Genomic DNA, 20,589 nt, shown 5'->3' on the forward strand with positions numbered 1-20,589 from the left:
CAAGTTCTGACAGGAGGTGACAGTGGGGGTGGATGTATATATTAAAAAGGGTAGAAGAAAGGGCAGATCCTTGCGGTACTCCGTGATTTATATTATATAATTGTGATTCTTTGTTTCCAAAGTTGACTTTGTATTGCCTTCCTTGCAGATAGGATTCAAACCAATGTAGTGGGGTATCAACGAAGCCTATTTCCCTAAGCCAGCATTGTCAAATGCTGCCGATATGTCGAGCATGGCTAGAAGATAAGATTGCCCTTTGTCTAGCCCAGTGAGGATGGAGTTAGTGAGGGAGATAAGTAGGGTTTCGGTGCTGAAATGCTTACGAAAACCAAATTGTGAGGGTGAGAGAAATTCATGTTTTTCTAAATGATCCGTGAGCTGTGTGTTTACAATTTTTTCTAGAATTTTCACCAAGAAAGGTAGGTTGGAAATGGGTCGGTAGTTGGTCAGGTTGTTGGCATCGGCTTTGGGCTTTTTCAGTATGGGTTTGATGATGGCTTGTTTAAGCACGGTGGGGACTTCACCAAAAGCAAGGGAGCAATTGATAATGTCAGCAATGGGAGGTGCTATAATTTCTGGGATAGACAGTAGATGTTTCGTTAGTATGGTGTCACTGGGGGGTGTGGCACTGGGGTGTGTGGCATTATTTTTATGGTGTTTTCAATTTCTAAGGAGCCGGTGGGTTCAAAGGAATTGAAGGTGGCATGTGGAATTGAAGGTGGCACAAATCACTCACTTTAATCCACAAAGCCATCTACAATCACTTGCATCTGGACCTCGAATTCCCCCTCAATCTCCACCTCACCAACAGACCGACTAGAGAAGTATATAAAGGAACCCTACAGACCCCACCTACAAAAGCCACACGTCTCACCTCAACTAAAGACCGATCCTTCTCAACAGCAGGCCCAACTATCTGGAACAACATCCCAGCTGACCTCAGAATGGAACCCTGCCTACTAACATTTAAGAAAAAACTTAAGACCTGGCTTTTCCGCCAAGCCTTCTCAGATACCCATGACACACAATAGTCGACAGAACTTCCTTCAGGAGCAATGGATCTCCATATTACCCATGTCCAGAATAAGAGCCCCCTGACTCTGCTTTCTTTATACTAATAATTCCTCCGTTATCTCAAGCCTTTCCTTCCTTCCAGCAGCCTATGCTTCCAAGTTTAATTTCCCTGTTAAATGTAACTTTGTTTTTTCATGCTCAACCTATTGTTTTTGGTTACTGTTCTTGGTTCAGTTCCCCAATTCGATGTAAACCGATCTGATATGGTCTCTACCATGAAGGTCGGTATAGAAAAGTGTTAAATAAATAAATAAATGTGGGATTTGAGGAATAGTTTTGGTTGGGAGATTGTTGCTTGGGAAACGTGTCATGATTTTAGCTATTTTCTCATGAATTTGGCTAATTCATCACTTCTATTTCCGGCATCCTTGTCAGAGGTGGGTGTTGTGTTGATTTTAGTCATTTCAGCTACATATGCAAAGAGAGCATTTGAGTTAAATTGCAAATCATGTATTCTTTTTGCATGGTAGTCCTTTTTTGTATTGTGGGTTTGCTCACGGTATTTGCGTAAGGATGTTCTGTATGTATTGAGTCGTACGAGTGAGGGGTCATTACGCCAGTTTCTCTCTAATTTTCTGAGGGTGCATTTCATCATTTTTAGTTCAGGCTTATACCAAGGTTTTTTTGTTGTATTGTGGTGGTTGATTTTCTTTGTGCATAATGGGCATATTTCGTTGGCAATATTATTGGTAAGTGAATTCCATGATGCGATTGCAGTGTTAGTGTCTGATAGGTCAAGGTTGTGCAGTTCCTTATTTAGAGCATCAGTAAGGTCATCTTTAGAGCATGGTTTGCGAACTTGTATGGTCTTACATTCCGGGAGTTTGGGTGATGTGGTTAGCTGCAGGATGAGGGTGGTGTGAATAAGGTGGTGATCTGACCAGGGCACGGGGGTGCAGGCGGGGTTGTTTGCAGAGATGGTATCATTAATGAAAATCAAATCTAGAGTATGACCTTCTTGATGAGTAGGGTTAGATAGGATTTGCGTGTATCCCATAGCCTTTAGGGCTGATAAAAAGGTTTCACAGGCAGGTGAGAGTGGTAGTGCGTCAACATGCATGTTGTAATCACCCAGAATAATAGCTGGTGTGTCAATCTCAATGTTTTGTGCGATAAATTCAATGATGGGAGAGGGATTTTTGTCAAGTATGCCTGGGGGTATATAAGCTAGACAGATTTGCAGGTGAGGGGATTTAAAAAGCCCGATTTCAAATTTTGGGGCAATTTGTACAGGATATGGGATTAGTTTCAATTCCTTTTTTGCAGCGAGCAGCAGCCCACCTCCCTTTTTTTTTTTGGTCTTGGAATCGAGTAGATGTCATATACGTGGTTGGGCAATTGATTGAGTAGGACTGCATCAGTTTCTTTCAGCCAAGTTTCAGTTATAGCGCATATATCTGGTTTATCGTCGAGTAGCATATCATGTAGTATGGTGGTTTTTTTTAGTAATGGATTGCGCATTGAACAGTATGAGGCGGATTTTAAAACCCCTGCGCCGGCGCGCCTATTTTGCATAGGCCGCCGGCGTGCGCAGAGCCCCGGGATGCGCGTAAGTCCCAGGGCTTCCTTCGGGGGCATGGCGGGGGCGTGACGGGGGGCGTGGCGGGATGACACGGCGTTTAGGGGGCGGGGTGCAGCATTTCGGGGGCGGCAACGTGGGCGTGGTTTCGGCCCGGGGGCATTCCGGGGGCGTGGCCGCGGCCTCCAGAACAGCCCCTGGGACCGGACCACGGAGCGGGGCAGCCGGCCGACGCGCGCAAAGTTACGCCTGCTTTCAGCAGGCGTAACTTTGCTGACAAAGGTAAGGGGGGGGTCTAGATAGGGCCAGGGGGGTGGGTTAGGTAGGGGAAGGGAGGGGAAGGTGGGGGGAGGGCGAAGGAAAGTTCCCTCCGAGGCCGCTCCGAAATCGGAGCGGCCTCGGAGGGAACAGGCAGCGCGCGCTGGGCTCGGCGTGCGCAGATTGCACAAATGTGCACCCCCTTGCGCGCGCCGACCCCGGATTTTGTAAGATACGCGCGGCTACATGCGTATCTTATAAAATCCAGCGTACTTTTGTTCGCGCCTGCTGTGCGAACAAAAGTACGCGCTCGCGCAAGTATTTAAAATCTGCCCCTATAATGGCTAGGGTTGTGAGGCCCAGAAATTGTGAGAAAGGTGTGAGCATGATTGGGATGAGTTGCCTGTTTAGTTGTTGAAGTTTGTTGAGTGTGTATGTGAAGCGTTGATAATGGTATTTGAGTATGGGAATAGGGTTACCAAGCATATTGCAGCCAATGTGTAGTGAATTGTAAGGGGCAAATTACTTCAGCAAAATGGTAGATAGGAGGGCTGGGAGTAAAAATGTTAAGGGGGGTTAGAGATAATATTGACAGAGGTGGCAAGGAAAGAGTCAATATATATGCAGGGAACGCTAAGGGGCACAACAAGGGCAGGCCCCTTTGTTGTGCTCCTAATGTACGCGACGCCTGTATCCTACTTTACCAATTAAAGTGCTGTTCGTGTTACGTTAGTCAAGTGATCAGTGGGCATTACTTCTATGGGGAGAGGAGGGAATAGACCGTTGCTTCTCAGATATTTCCTGGTCACAGCCTCTGACGTCGTCGGGAGAGCAGGATCATCGGCCGCGTAGGGGAGGACCAGCGAGAGGCGTCCTCGGGACCCCGGAAATGGCGTCGGGTGTCTCGGGCTCAGGGACCCAGGTGGGTCAGGGCACCGAATGTGCTAAGCCACTGGCGAAGGAGAGTCAGCAGAAAGAGCATTTGGTATAAAATTGCTATGACCACCTTTAAATTGCTGAATTCTGACTCTCCATCTTGGTCCAATGCTCTCTTAAGAATTTATAAGCCAACCCAGGATTTAAGATCATCCCAACGTGGACTATTAGACATTCCTTCTGTTCATCTTGCCCATTTGACTACAACCAGAGAAACCTCATTTTCAGTAGCAGCCCCTTCTTTATGGAACTCACTGCCATATGATCTCCGTGTTCAAGATAATCTAAAAATATTCAGACTCCAATTGAAGTTCTTCCTTCTGCAGCCAGGCCTATGGCTAGCTCGTGCTGATAGTGGTCTGATAAGGTGACGTTTGTCTATATGACAATTCTAAAAAATCACAGACTCCTTCTGAAGAACCCTCTATTGTACTAGGCCCATGTTTATTCTGTGCTGTTGTTGGTTGGTCCTTATTTTTATGTCTTTTTAATGTGTATGCTTTGTCATCGATTTTTAATTTTATGACTGTTTTACTGTAAATCACTTAGGCCTATTTTGTGTTAAGTGATTAATAAGTTTTAATAAATACAAATACATGCGCACATCCACATAAAATTGTGCACACATGTATGCACGTACAGCCTGTTTTATACTATGGGGCAGATTTTCGAATCGGCTCAAGCGGGGTACATTTGTGCATGCTACCCGGCGTGCACAAATGTACACCCAATTTTATAACATGCATGCACTGCCGTGCGCATGTTATAAAATCCGCGGTCGGCGCGCGCAATGGGGTGCACACTTGTGCACCTTGTGTGCGCCAAGCCCTAGGGGAGCCCTGATGGCTTTCCCCGTTCCCGAAATCGGCTTTCCCCGTTCCCGAAATCGGAGCGGCCTCTGAGGGAACTTTCCTTCCGCTCCTCCCCACCTTCCCCTCCCTTCCCCCATCTAACCCACCCCCCAGTCCTATCTAAAACCCCCCACCTTGTTTTCTATAGTTATGCCTGCCTCTGGCAGGCTTAACTTGCGCACGCTGGCCAGCTGCCGGCGTGCCATCCCCTGGCACAGCCGCTGTGCTGGAGGCCTCGGCCCCGCCCCTGGACTCGCGCTCTGCCCATGACCCCGTTCCTTCCTGCCCCTTTTTCAAAGCCCCGGGACATACGTGCATCCCGGGGCTTGCGCGCGCCGCCGAGTCTGTGCAAAATAGGCTTGGCGCATGCAGGAGGGTTTTTAAAGGGTTACGTGCGTATATTCCGTGCGTAACTCTTTGAAAATGTACCCCTATGTGCGCATATATGCGCGTATAATTTTGCCGCATCCTTTGGCATGAGCCATCAAAGCGTGTACATGTGCACCCATGTGGCTGTTTCATAGTTACCATCTTAAATTGTATACAAATGAAGAAAGAAAATGAAGAAAGAAAAACAATGTTTTTTCATTTGATACTAATGAACCAAATAGAGGTGCCCTATGAAATGAATGAAAGAACCGAAACATTTTTATCGCTAACCAGCTATCTGTGGATACATTAGCAAAGATAGCAAAATCTCCTTTTATTCCCCCAAAAGTCTGGCCCCTTCAAAGCAGAAGCTTAGCTCAATGAAGGTAATTTGTAAAACCTACACCCAAGCAATAGTTAAGATCTATCTGTTTCAAACATTTCTTCTTGCTGGAAAGGATATGAAGTGTACACTGTTGGAAAAGTTTTTGTTCTCAGACTATTTTTGAAATGAAAATCAGAGGATCATGTGATCACTCTTCCCTAAGTGATTTTTTTTCTCTTAATAAGAATTAGCATTTTAATTTCCATCTTGTAATCCCCTTCCTCTTTCTACAGTCTGACAACATTGAGATTAGGTGCTAGTAAAATGAAAAGACAAGCTGTGGGGTCCCTTGACATTTCTACATCTGTCTCCTTCAGCCTTCTCCTTTGTAGAAGGCTTTTAAAGGCATAAGGTATTAGGGTTGGAAGGACTCATGCCAGTGTTCTTTACAACAGAGGTTATTCAGTACATTGCAGGTATTTAACTAAGTGTCTTTTAAACTTAGTCAATATACTTTTAAATGGACTTGAAAGTCATTCGTTTGTCATTAAATTGATATTTAAGGCACCCATTGTTTGTCCGACAGACCTGCCGTGCGAGCACTGCTGGCAGAATATCCATGTGGTGAAAATCTTCCCCAATAAACCAGGTTTCTCTGATACCCTAGAGTTTTTCAAAGAGCCGCTAGGATCTTGTGCTTATCATACATTTATCTGGAATGAAATTAGAATATTTAATTGATACGTGCTTCTGTCTAAACCCTGTCAAGACTTGTAATAAGATGTTTAGTACAATACATTGGCTGGACTGTTAGAGTCCAGCCACAGTAATAAGTAATGACATTTTTCAGCACAAAGGCAGCTCCAAAACGAATTGGTGACAAGTATAAAAGGCAATCTATCCCATGTAAGCTTTAAATGCGGTCTGAATTTTACAATTACATGTCCTAAAGCCCCTTATTAGACATGAAGGCAACTCGAAAGGAAGCAGTCATTGCATCAGTACTAATACCAATTATAGGAAACATAAATCATTCAAATTTTTGTTCTTTAATAAAAATCAGCCTGAATTTGTGTTAAAAAAAGAATAGACCTAGGTACCTAATGGAATAGAAGAAAATAGAGTAATTGGAAGCTGCTGTCTTTTTGCTTTTGGTAGAAAATTATTTGAAGAGACAGGTCTGAGGTTGAAATAGCAGATAGCCAGAAAAGTTGTAATTTGGATGTCTCCAGTAGTGACTTTAATGATGTTTGCTTAAAGAGTTTTCTTTTATCTCTGCAGACATACTTCAATGACAATATCCTCACACTGATACGGACATTAGTTACCGGAGGAGCCACGCCGGAGCTAGAAGCACTGATTGCTGAGGAGAATGCACTAAGAGGAGGCTATAGCACACCCCAGACACTTGCAAACAGAGACAGGTGTCGAGTCGCTCAGTTAGCTCTGTATGATGGGCCTTTTGCAGACCTAGGGGTAAGATCAGAATTATGAAAATATCGAGGTCCATATTCAAAAATCATGTAGACGGATAACTCAAAAGTTATCCATATAAACAGTAAAATGGGCATATTCAAAAACTTATCTGGCTAAATTATAGCCGGATACATAGTTATCTGGCTATAATGTAGCCAGATAAAAAAGGGGCGTTACAAGGGCTTTCCTAGAGGGGTTAACTAATATGCCTAACTTAGCCAAATATTACAATTTTTCCGGCTAACAGGGTAATTTTTTATTCTGCGATGTGCCGGTGTTGTGTACAATACGACCTTATCACACTCGATAAGGCCCTTCTGCACGCGATACAAGCCGCATCATGGCAGTATTATTCTAATTAGGTGAAGGGGAGGAGTGTGGGTGGGGTCTGGGTGGAGTTATCTCCCGGCAGCAGCTGCAGGTGATAATGTTTTTCACATTATCGCCAGCAGCACTGTGGGAAATAACTACATCTTTTCCAGTGGCGCTGTGGGGAAAATAGTGTGCGGCGGTGCTGCCCTGCCCCTTTTTTTTTTTTTTCGCACTTCATCATTCTGCTATAAATACAGCAGAATGATGAATCTAGGGGTAAGTTACCTGGGTGACTTTACACCTGCTGAGAAGCAGGTCTAAAGTTATCTGGCCTTGTGTGGCTGGATAACTTGCTACTTATCTAGATATCTTGAAAATATACCCGAGTAAGTATTGCTTTTGCTAAAAATGAAAAAAGAAGATTTCAAGTGACGTATGGCCAATTTCCTTTCTTCTCCCACTTAAGATTAAAGATGCCCTATTGGGCCTTGTATTCCCCCCCCCTCCACCACCACCACCTCATAAACAGCTCATAAAACCAAAAATATGGTGAGACAGCAGCAGCTGTCCCATCCCTCCACCCCTTTCCCAACAAACCACTGGAGTAAAGAACTACAGGCCAGACCCCCCCATTCCACCCTGGCAATATAAAGTATCATCTCTCCTCATTCCCCCTCCCTACCCCGCACCTCCCCCCACTTTCCAATTCTTAAAAATCCCCATGGGGAGTGGGGTCTGCACTAAACTGCTCCCAGCGTCCCGTATATTCAGTGGGACACTTATCCCACTGAATATATGGGACAAGTTAGCCAGCTAACTGTAGCCATATAACTTGTCCACTAAATGGCTTACTGAATACTGGCCTCATCATTCTTACATTCAAATTTCTGAAAAATGAAAAGATCCCTTAAATCTATTGCAATGACCAACAACCAGGAAAGCAGTATAACAGAAGTCAGTTTGTCTTAGGGGGCATTTCTCTTACCATATTAAAGTATTAGCTAGTGTAAATTTCAGACAGAGAGTGCACAAGATGAATGAAAGGAATTCTGTTAGTTTTGACCAATAAGAGATTACATTTGTAGGCAACCTTCCACAATATGCCAATGTACCACAAGGCATGTAAATATGTCCTGTTCATGTTTTATACAGATTGAATTGAAAAATTTTAGATGGAAACATTTTCCTCATTTCTTCCATTATTACTGCACTTAGGAATAATGTATCAGAATATGAAGTAATGGGTATTCATGTTTGAATACCCTTTCCAGATAACAATATTCAGCGCATGGAGATTATAGTTTGGTCCCCTATTCAGCATTTGCTGTATGCCTTCAGGGAAAGGTTATTTTAGCCTTGCAGTCAGTTATGAAAAGATTTACACATTAAAGTGGGGGATTTGCTATCTAAATCTGCCCTTGAATGTGGTCTTCATTTAAGGGTGATAACCAGTGGTTGGGTTCAGGTCCATGACTGTTGAGTCCTCTTAGGTACATTGGGGGGGGGGGGGGATATAAAACAGGGGGGAAATCCCTTGATAGGTGCGAATGAAGGATATCCATCTCAGATTCCAATTGACCTAGAGGTCCAAAGGAGCAGGAGGAAACTGATAGATAAAACAAAATGACCTCTCTAACCAGTTACATTTGTTCAGTCAAATTCACATACTGCACAAATTTAGCCAGGCGAAAAATGGACCAGTAAGAGGTATTCCCTGGGCAGGAGTTTTCAAATGTAGAGGTCTATTTATTTTGCTGCAGTATTTTCCTTGCAAGGCGAAAATACCATGGGATTTTCTAAACTGCAATACCCATCCCAGAAAATCCCTCAGTATTTTCCTTGGCAGTAAAATATCACTAGGAAAAACCCACTGGATAGTAGACCCCTCTCTCCCGCTGAAAAAACCCGCTATGGTGGCCCTGGGCTGTGAGCCTACCATCAGTTAAAGGGCCTGAGAGGCCTGAAGTATTCTCCCCTAGACCCCTAGGGGCAAAGATAGTACATCGTCCAGCTGGTGCCATTTTACAAACATCCGTACCGAGCCCAGAGCCATTGGGGGGTGCTCCAGTGCCAGACTGGACCACCAGGGAAGTAAGAGGGTCAAGGGGGTGCATAGGCTGTGTCTGGGAGGGTGGGATTAACAAAGGAAAGGTTTTTGGGTGGGAGTAGCACAGCCAGGGCCTAACATTATACTTTTAAAACTTAGATTTTGTTTAAACATTGGCAGCTTCAAGGGGTGGTGAGTAGGGGTTGAGTCAGGCATTCTTGAGAGACCCCCGGGGGAATTAGTACACTTTCAGCTTCTCGGGCAGTTAAACTGATGGCCCTGGGAGCATAGGGATGTGCGTGAGCATCTCAATTCTCCCATGAAAAGTTAGCTACAACTCCAGAGTTGTAACTAACTTTCCTTAAAATAATATGGCTTGTTATTTTTCAAACAGTATTATTTTATTTACATGAAATTACCTAGTAATGAGCTGCTTTGCATGCATACCTGCATTATGAGAAGGAAATTACATGTGGTATTTAAAATTCTGTATATTATTGCTGCATTAAGGCATTTACTGTGGCAATAACACAGTTTAGTAAATGACCCTCTTAGCTAGTTAACAGGCTATTTATCGATTATTTATCTAAAAACATATCTAAACTGCCTCCCTGGTCAAAATGATTGCACAAGGCAATGACAAATTAAAAATCTCAAAACCAACAATACAAATAAACACAAACAAATTAAAACATCAAATTAATATGCCGAAATAGCACACCATCCTCAGATGATTACCCCAGGGACATAGCAGCAATAATCCTAAGGTGGAAATAACATGTTCTTACTTATTTTGTAGCATCAATTAATTCATTTCTAAGTTGATATCAAGTGGAAGTTTCTTCCAAAGCAAAGGTGCTATGACAGAAAACATCCTGGCACATAATTTAGAACCAAGGGTAGGCAACTCTGATCCTCACATGCCACAAGCTGATCAGGTTTTTGGGATATTGCAAATGCAGTTTGAATAAAATTTGGTAATGAATTTATTTATTTATTTTATTTATTTAGAGTTTTTATATACCGGCAATCATGAAAACATATCTTGCTGGACATGACATAAATATTCAGTATGGGTATCTTGAAGACTCAACTGGCTTGCGTCACTTGAGCACTGGAGTTGCCTATCTCTGATCTAGATTTTTTAGCAGCCTTATAGGTGGGCATAATTAGCAAAGCACCCTGGGCAGAATGTAATACTCTGGGGTTGGGGCACATACCAATGGAGCTGTTCTTTCAAAAAGAGTGGCCCATTTCTAAGCCAAATTGTGAATGCCAACATTAGGATCTTAGACTGAATGATAATCAGTATAAGGCGTGCAGCAACAGAGAAGATGGTGTCTGCTTTTTCTGGCCACAGATAACTGATATTCAGTGCTAACTGGTTAAATTTGGCTAGACAATTCTAGGTGCTCCAATGGCAGACTTAATTCTGTCCAGCCACCACCTAGTTACCTTCCCTCTCTCCTGACATTAAAAATAACAAAAGTGCTGGGACACCTTTCCCTTGTTCCTTTCTTACACAGAAAATAATTAAGTGCTAGGCTGTCCCAATCCCTCTAACTCCTATCCAACTTTGTAAAAAAGGTTCAGGGCAATCCTGATCCACCTTCCCTCTCTCCTGACATAAAAATGTTCCCTCCACACCCTTATCTCCAGCTTTTTCCTCTGAACATTCTGAGGTTTCCCCTAGTTCAACCAGGAGGAGAATTCCGGTTTTCCTCCTCCCATCTTAGTGTCTGGCATTGCTCTGACATCACTGGGTGCTAAGTGGGTGAAAGTAAGCTTGTGTCCTCTCCCCAGTTGAACTAGGGGAGACCTTAGGTGGTTTGAGGAGGGTGGGCACTTGTGTTTTTATGTTGAGTGGGATGGGGGGTTGGGGTAGCTAGTTGTTGTATAATTTTCAGCTGAACACCTACCTAGTTAAGTTCAGCGGAAAGTTTGACTGTGCACTGAATTTTAGCACTCTGTTTTAACACAGGGCATATTACATTGGCTCCTCAGTGATTGTAAAGTGATCCTTCTTTTACAAACTTTTTTTCACTAGAACAGGAAATGGCCTAGGATTTTGTTTGTTTCAATGCATATTATGTTTAGTCACAGGATCATTTCTTTCTGTGTGCCTTTGTGATACTAAAGAAGAAAACTTGCAGGAAGAGGGCTAGTTTACTTTCTAATATTCTTTCCTAGGATGGAGGATGCTATGGAGATCTGTATTGTAAAGCACTGAAAACCTACAATATGCTATGCTTTGGAATATATCGATTGAGGGATGCACATTTAAGTACACCAAGCCAATGCACTAAACGGTATGTCTACATTTTCTTTTCATGTCCCCATGGTTGCATAACCATGTAAAACTGTTCAATCCCATGTGTTAAGTCAAAGAGGAAGAGTTGTTAAAGGCTATCACTTAGCGTGCATGCTAAATTGCAGCCTAATTACTAACAATTTATTGTGGGTGAAAACCCACATTAAGTTGAATATGCATGGGTGCATGGAAAAATTAGCACAATAGCACTTACAAAATATTAAGAAAGGATAATAATGAGCGCACTTAACTGTCATCATCCTATTCATTAACCTCCACTAAATCAAGTAGGTCCTGTTACGCGTGCCGTCTGCGGGAGACCCTCGGCACGGCCCTCTCACCTCTCTGCAGTAACTCCAGTACCTGGTTCCTCGTCCTTGGCAGCGGTAGGCCGCCAGCTCCGTCCTCGGGCCACCTCTGGTGCCTCCAGCCCAGCTACAGACCCTGGTGTTCCTGGTCCAGCCACCACTTCCACTGTTCCACGTCAGGCCTCTCCACATGGCATGCAGAGAGATGCTGCTACTCGGCGCCGTGCCCCTCCCTATGTGCGAACGCACACGCATCACTGAAGCTTAAGTAGGGCCCGCGGCGGGAACCAAGCTGCAGCCCTGGATGATGATGTCAGCGGAGCACCGGTACTTAAGCTCGGGTTCCGCTCCCTAGCTTTGCCTTTGCAACAGGTCTCCTCGCTGGTCGAGTACTCATTGCCTCCTGAGAGATTCATCTCACTCCCATGTTGCTGTTCCTCGCTGATCCTGGTTCCTGACTCCTTGTTCCCACGTTCCTGCTCTTCACCTTTCCTCGGATTGCTTACACAGACTTTGACTCTGCTTTGCCTGAACACGCCATTGACTCTCTCCAAGCCCGGACCTCTGCTTTGCCTGACTACTCTGTTGCCTCTCTCCAGACCCAGACCTCTGCATCACCTGACTACTCTGTTGCCTCTCTCCAGACCCAGACATCTGCATCGCCTGACTACTCTGTTGCCTCTCTCCAGACCCAGACCTCTGCATTGCCTGACTACTCCGTTGCCTCTCTCCAGACCCAGACCTCTGCATTGCCTGACAACTCCGCTGCCTCTCTCCAGATCCAGACCTCTGCATCGCCTGACTACATTTGACTATCTCTGTGATCAGACCTCAGCCTTGCTTGCCACTGCTTCCAAATTGCTGCCAGCCCTGACTCAAACTTGTTCCACGATGCCTCTTCAGCCTATGTCCTGGACTTGGTCTATTCAGGCTTCGGCCTGCTTTTGCTCGGGCGCCCCCTGTCTGCCTTCATTGCTTTGGTGCCCAAGTCTCTGGGACACTATCTTGTCCAGTTCAAGACTATATCATATCTCTACTGCTGTCTCTGGGCTGACCTCGATCTCCTCATCAACAACAACATACTGAGGCCAACCTAAGTCCAGCCGGCCCCGGCATCAAAAGCTCAACCCACGAGGAATGAGGGCTGGTATTGGTGAAGTGCCAGCTGGCCTCCGTTCATCAGCCCACTCCGCCTGCCGACAGTGGGGACCCGTAGGTCCCTACCTATGAGTTGCGTCAACCCCACCTCGGCCCAAGTGTCCCCCTCCAGCGCAATAATTCACCAGTCCTTGGTATATTTAGCACCAACTGAGCATAGGTGTTAAATATTAAAGAGCTTTTCAGGCCCTCTTTCTTCCCACTTCCACAAAGAAGGCACTCTCTGGACCCCTCCCCACTGAAGGAGTCAGCCCCTTAATCGTTCCAATGAAGGCACTATTCCCTTAAACTCCCCTTGAAAAAATGTACTGTGCCTCCAGTGCTTCTCCTTCCCCTGAAGCCCCAATTCACTGATGATGCATATCCTCCCTTCCCCCTCTCCCTCTCCCCAAAATCTAAAAAAAGCAGAAAGGGAGCTAATGACCTGATGCTGGTACCACTGTACATCTTCAAATAGTGCTGCCTAATGGCATTTCACAGTATGTCAAGCCAGACAATTTGCAAAACTTTTAAAAATTCAGGTTGTATAAATAAATCTTTAACAAACTCACACAACTTCTCCAGAAGTGGTGAGTGATATATTTATATTTATATATATATATATACAGTGCTTTGTAAAAGTCTTCAGACCTTTGCATATTCTTCATATTTTGCTCTCTAGAAAATACAAATTGTTGAAAAGGGAGGTCTTTAGTGTGCCCTTGGGCCTCAGCCCGACCCCAGATGGATCCAGGACCGAACCGAGGGTTGACGGTGTGATCCACCATGGCAGACGGTCTTACCCTCTGCTAGGCCTGCAAGCTCCCAAGGCCAACAACAGGATGATGTTGGAATGTGAATGGTCCTCCGACCATTCCGAGCCCTTTCGGACCTGCCACTTGGAATGGCATGGAGCAGCAGGCCTGGCCTGAGGATGAGGGCAGACGGATCTTGACATGAAGATGTGATACTATGATGAAGGTGAAGACGTGACACCAGGGCTCTTGAAGACATAACACCAGGACTATGGAAGACATAACATCAGGGCTGATGCGAAGACATCACGGACCAATGGTCGATGCGACGGCATCCCGGACCCCAGGGTCGATGCAATGACATCAGGAACAAGACTCTGAAGTGCAGACATGATGAGGAACTTGAAATCCAAACAAGACAAGACGCAGGGCAGGAGGACATTGGCACTGTCTCTCAGGGCGCCCTACTCAGTCCACCCACGGGACTGGTCGTGAACCACCCTGTCCCACTGTGCGCCCTACACAGCCTGAGGAGGCTGGTCACGGACCATGCTGGGAGCGGGACAAGCGCAGGAAGGATCCAGTCGAGGTGGGTCTCCGACGACGAATCCGATGTCATCCGAAGCACCAACATGGCTGGCAGGATGAGACTTCTCAGGAGCTCAGGACACCAGTCCACCAGGCCTCTCCAACCCGGGAAAGACGTCATCCGAGGGAGCAGGACCGACAGGACCAGAAGGCTCAGGAGCGCAGATGTGAACACCAAAGAGGGAAGGACACCACTCCAGGACACCTGGATGAGGACCTCAGGCATGAAGACATAGCATGAAGACATAACTTGACATGGCGAGACAAAACAAAGAGGAGCTCCACGAAGAAGACCTGACAGAGCTCTGGCAGGCAGGAGCCTCCAGAGAGAAGTAACTCCAATGCAAGGCGAAGACGTACTGTGAAGACAGCCCTTTTATAGGGCTAGGCAGGAAATCCACTCCTAGGTGGGGTCAGCCACACTTCCTGTGGCTGGTCCTTTAAATCTTGTAGAGAGGCATGTGCTGGCACCTAAGGGAAAGAAGCAGCAGCTGTGCAGGACCGCGGACAGCGGCCTGCACCGACGTCCTCGCATAGGAAGCAGGGCTGGGCCTGGAGGCTGGCCCCGAAGACAGCAGTGGCTCCAGCCGCTGCAGGAGGCCCCGGGGGCAGCTCCAGCCGCCAATCGAGCCCGGGGGAAGAAGATGATGGCGGCGGCTCCGTGCCGCGATGGACGGTGGCAAAGTCTGCGGCTCCGGCCACGGTTAAAAGAAGGCTTGATGGGCGGCCTCTGGACCACAGGGAAAAGCAAGTCCACGGCTCCAACTGCACAGGAGGCCCGACTCCAGCAGCACCAGCCATGTCGGGCAACAACGGTAAGTGCCTGCTCGCGGGGGGACCTGCGGGCAGGGTTCCATAACACAAATCAAATTGCATTAAAGTGGGAGGGTTTTTTTCCACTTATCTACACATCATAATTTATACTTGCATTATGAAAGAACAATTATAGAAATATTCCAAAAGTCAGAACAGAAAAATAAAGTCTTGATTGCATACGTATTCACACCCCTTGACTCAATACTTAGTGGAAGCACTTTTTGCAGCTATAACTGCCATGAGTCATTTAGGATAACTGTCTACCAACTGTGCACAACAGGATGGTGCAGTTTTTTGCCCATTCTTCTTGGCAAAAGAGCTCAAGCTCCTTCAAGATGGATCTCTATATCAAATATATGCTTCAGTGTTCATATACATTTGCACAAACCATTAACCAATGGGGTAATTTTCAAAAGGAAGCATGTAAATGTAACTACTATTGTAGCAATTTTCAAAAGCCATTTACGCGAGTAAATGCTTTTTAAAATCAGGCCCTTTCTGTTCAGTCAATCTATTTAGGTGTACCAGGAGATTATAACCCCGTGCTTAACACCATTGTAATTACTCTGAGTGAAATTTTGCTTTTGAAAAGGTGGTTAATAAATCCTAATAAAAAAACAATGAACTCTTGCCTCCTTATACTTTCAGACTATACAGTAATATTGCCCACCAATGTATACTTTTAAGTGGGAAGTGCTTTTTAAATAGATTATGGACATTTATTTAACATGCAGCAACAGCAACCATACAAATTATACTTAATTTCCAATTTTAGATTAGATTTCACTATGAAATCTAGCTGACAAGGAGAGAATTGTTACCAGTATGTTTTTTAATAATTACCATTTACAGTCTCTACTAAAGCAAAATTATTTTATTTTTCAGTTTTGTTCATATTGGGGCAGATTTAAAAAAAATACACGAGCGCGTACTTTTGTTCGCGCACCAGGCGCGAACAAAAGTACGCTGGATTTTATAAGATACGCGCGTAGCCGCACGTATCTTATAAAATCCGGGGTCGGTGCGCGCAAGGGGGTGCAAATTTGTGCAACCTGCGCGTGCCGAGCCCAGCGTGAGCCGAAATCGGAGCGGCCTCGGAGGGAACTTTTCTTTGCCCTCCCCCCACCTTCCCCTCCCTTCCCCTACCTAACCCACCCCCCCGGCCCTATCTAAACCCCCCCCCTTACCTTTGTCGGCAAAGTTACGCCTGCTTTCAGCAGGCGTAACTTTGCGCGTGTCGCCGGCAGCCCCGCTCCGTCCTCTGATCTCGGGGGCTGGTCCGGAGGCCTCGACCACGCCCCCGGACCCGCCCCCGAAATGCCGGGGCATGCCCCCTCCCTCCCCTTTTCGAAAGCCCCGGGACTTACGCGCATCCTGGGGCTTTACGCGCGCCGGCGGCCAATGCAAAATAGGCGCGCCGGTGCGCGCGGGCCTTTTATAATCCACCCCATTACTTTTTGTGAACTATAAATATTCCCCAGGTGTGTGCCATAGTGAGATACAACTAAAATATTTGTATTCTAAAATGAGACAGTACCTTGTATATCACCAATGACATCCATACTAAACAAAATATCTCTTTCCTTGTCAGATTATATGCTAAAGTCTTAAATTAAGTCTTGTTAATAAAATATAATTTCAATTTGATTGTTTTTTCTATAATCAGCATGGTAGCAGTATGAGTAATAGTTTTTTTTAATGCTCTCATTCTAACTAGCTATACAGCGGAAGTTACAAGGCAGCTGTTTCTCATTGAGGCCAAATTATATATTTGTGTTTTGATAGCAGTTCATTCTTTCTTTTCCAGTTATGTCATCACAAACCCACCCTATGAGTTTGAGCTTGTGCCGACGGACCTAATCTTCTGTTTAATGCAGTTTGACCACAATGCTGGCCAGTCTCGGGCTAGTCTATCCCATTCCTCTCATTCCTCCCACTCTTCCAGCAAAAAGAGTTCATCTGTTCACTCGATCCCTGCATCAGCGAACCGACAGAATCGTACCAAGACCAGAGATTCCCGAGACAAACAGAAGTATGTGCAAGAAGAAAGACTTTGATATGTATGCCCCAATGTGTGTGCAACTGTAGCCACTGCCCAACTCCCTCCTCGTGGTGTGCCCTACAGATACATTATCCCTTTTTGTGTTTCGTTTGGCATTCCTGTTTCCTTTATTTTATATCTAATTTGTGTATATATATATATATATATATATATATATATATATATATATATATATATATATAATGTGTGTGTGTGTATCTGGTCATTTTTATTTAACCTTCACAAGATTCTTAAAGTGCTACAGATGTGATAGGGAAACCTTTGAACTACAGACTATTTATATTCAATCTGGCTTCCATTTTTGTAATTGTTTGTTTTTCATCATTAATTGCCAAGACTTTATTTATGAAACCAAAGCTTTTTTTTGCATAGAATATTTTAAACCTGTCAGCAATCCATAATGTTAGTCACAATCTGACATCTCATTCTGTTGCTAAAGAATGGATTGTGATATCACAAGTAGAAAGCTATAATAGCAATAAGTGGCAGGATCATATTCATTCTAAGCAACTCCATCTTGTTACCCACAAATGTCCTTACTAATATATGTTAAATATATGTTAAAAATATGTTAAAAAAAAAACAAAACAAAACAAAAAAAACCCTGACTTTCTTTTTCATTTGGAATAAGTTGCCATTTTATTTACATATTTTTCCAGTTTCTATAATTGCCATATCATAAGTTAAGTTGTAAAGGATATTTTGAAATTCAAAAGATGAAATAAATAAATAAGAATACAGTTTCTAAAAATTTATATTCTGCCTTTTGTGACTAGTCAGCCACTACAAAACAAATTACATTTGGGTACTGTAGATATTTTCCATCCCCAGAGGGTTCACAAACTAACTGGATCATTTATCACGTCGTGTTAGGGCCTTAACACTAGTGGGAGGAGTTTGGGCAGAGTTAATGGTAATGAGCAGCTCCGAATGTCAAGTGTGTTAGAGTAATGCCGGTTTTAACAACAGAAATAACTAAACCTTTTTTCTGGGCATTGTGCCCGCGTTAGCTGTGCATTACTGGCCGAAAAAGTTTTTATCACAAATGCCGGTTTGGGCAGGGGAGAGGGAGAGAGGGACCAATATGTAAGTTTACTATTTATACTACTGTAAGAGGGGGCACTTTTAACTTGGGTGAGGTTTGGGGTTGGTTAGGTTTTGGGGGGCAGTTTTACAGAGGTATGGACAGCAAAGTTTATATCTGTGAAGATATTTTGTCATTTGGAGAGATGAAATGTAAAAAGAGTTGACTTGTACAATGTACTCTCTACCTAGCTTGATTACAGCTAGGTAGAGAGTGCATCAAGCTAGCAAAAGAGTACATTGTACAAATCAACTCCTTCTTTACCTTTCATCACTCCAAATTATAGAAAATCTTCACTGATATCAACTTTGCTGTTAGTACCTCTGACTGGATATGTAAAACTGCCCCCCAAACCTACCCACCCCCCAAACCTCACCTTGACTTAAAAGTGCCCCCTCTTACAGTGATATAAATAGTAAACTTACATATTATTCTCCCTCTCTCTCTTGCTTTCCTGCCCTCTTTCTCTCTCTCTCTCTTCCTCTCCTGCCTGAACCGGCATTTGCAATAAAAACATTTTCAGCCGGTAATGCACCTGCAGTGGATTAATCAGCATGCAATGTGAAAAATAGTGCAAGTACATTGCGTAAATCACCTATGTGATGTGGGAGCAGGGAAATTAGCCTAACCACTGCCCCTTTTTTATCACAGGCACTATTTCTACTATATTTATAACATTTTGATGACGCTAGGTGTAAGAGTCCTATTAACTAAAGGGTTTTATCCCATCTTGTGTCTGTGGGGAAAGTGCTTAGGAAATAATAGGGCCTTAAATTTGTACCTGAGGCAATGAAGAATGACTTCCCAGGGTCATAAAGAGTATCAGTGGGATTTGAATCCTGGTTTCCTTGGTTTACAGCCTGCTGCTCAAACCACTGGGCTATTGTAGAAAGCTCTAATTTTACTCTGCGGACATGGCATGCTCTCACTGTATTGCCAGGTTTGCTAATGCAAAAGTAGGAGATGCTGTAACTAACATAGGGGGTTATTTTCTAAACCTTTAATCGCGTGTGTTAGGGCCCTAACGCACGCAATAAACCCCTATCGCACGTGAAAAGGGTCTTTTCACGTGCGATAGGATGCAAATAAGCTGGAGGGGAGAAGTCGGAGCGGGGAGGGGAGGGGTGGAGTGGGCGGTGGCTTTGCTGCTGGCGATAATATTACAAACGTTATCGTCGGCAGTAGCACGCCGAATGGTACCACCTTTCACAGTGGCGCTATTCGGTGCGAAAGCCTGTAACTGGCACACGCAGCCACCGAAATCGCACCACCGTGGTGCGAAGGCTGCAGGCTTTTGCAGGCCCGGCCCCCCCGCCCGTCATTTTTGCAGGATGATGAATCCAGACCATAGATTGAAACTAGATAAATTTAAATGATGTAATGAACCACATGCATTTCTAAAAAAAAAAAAAAAAAAATCCTTGCAAACCAAACCCAAATTTATCAGTTCTTAAAACTAAAATAAACTGAAATTTAAATACTGTATACATATATTTGTTACTATGTGTATACCTATATGAAAATCTGTCTGTATCATATGTATATATGTATTTTATGTTTGCATTATATGCATATGAACCCCAATATGGAATAGATAGATATCTTCATTGCACTTTGACTTTCATGACAAAACGATAAGTACAAACATATCAACTCTCTGTTGAATTGTGTATGATATGATTTTCAAAGATTTTCCCTCAAGCATCAGTAGCTCTTTAAGCACAACAGCAACAAAGCAGATGGACCAAAAGTTATTTATGATACTACTAAATGACCGTAGGCAAACTGAAACCCATAAATAACACATGGGAGTAACTGCTCAGCTTATCCAAAGATATGTTTAGGTCTTAGTGTCAAAGTTCTATGCACAGAGGTTTTTTTGGTTTTTGTTTTTATACAGATATGTGTCTATATCAGGTCTTACTTTTATTTCTTACTTTTATTTCTGGTTTTATAGTCACACAATAAATTAGCATGTTTACTTAAATTACTGAAATATCTATGGGCTTGATTCACCCAAAATCATTTTTCACTCTAAAAGTCAAATAGAAGAAAATATTCAGCTTTTGATGAATAGCAGTAGTCATCCAAGGAAATAGTCAAACAATATCTGGCCCTAAGAAAAGATATTTTGCATGACCTGAAACAAATATTTAGAGTATGCAGAATGACAAGACACCATACATGCTCAGTGTAGACCTTCCATTCAGACATGCTCATAAATTCCACCCAAATATATATGTGCCTTCTATTCATTTCTGATAACCTTCCAACACAAATATATATATATATATATATTTATTTTTTTTTACTCCTGCTCTAGGTTGGAATACATTTTAGCCAGATTGCTAGACTACCCAC

The 20,589-nt window shown here is 43.9% G+C and overlaps 1 protein-coding gene across 2 annotated transcripts in view; it reads left to right on the forward strand.

Moving 5' to 3' along the window:
• The window catches only part of KCNMA1 (potassium calcium-activated channel subfamily M alpha 1), a 1,936,781-nt gene that overhangs the window by 1,845,530 nt on the left and 70,662 nt on the right, over positions 1 to 20,589 (forward strand). For both annotated transcript variants that reach the window (XM_029609517.1, XM_029609516.1), the window contains exons 25-27: positions 6,614 to 6,808; positions 11,358 to 11,476; positions 16,890 to 17,114. In XM_029609517.1, coding sequence (XP_029465377.1) covers positions 6,614 to 6,808; positions 11,358 to 11,476; positions 16,890 to 17,114 — 539 coding nt within the window. The remainder of the gene's footprint in view (positions 1 to 6,613; positions 6,809 to 11,357; positions 11,477 to 16,889; positions 17,115 to 20,589) is intronic.

Source organism: Rhinatrema bivittatum, chromosome 7 (genome assembly GCF_901001135.1).
Source record: "Rhinatrema bivittatum chromosome 7, aRhiBiv1.1, whole genome shotgun sequence".
NCBI lineage: Eukaryota > Metazoa > Chordata > Amphibia > Gymnophiona > Rhinatrematidae > Rhinatrema > Rhinatrema bivittatum.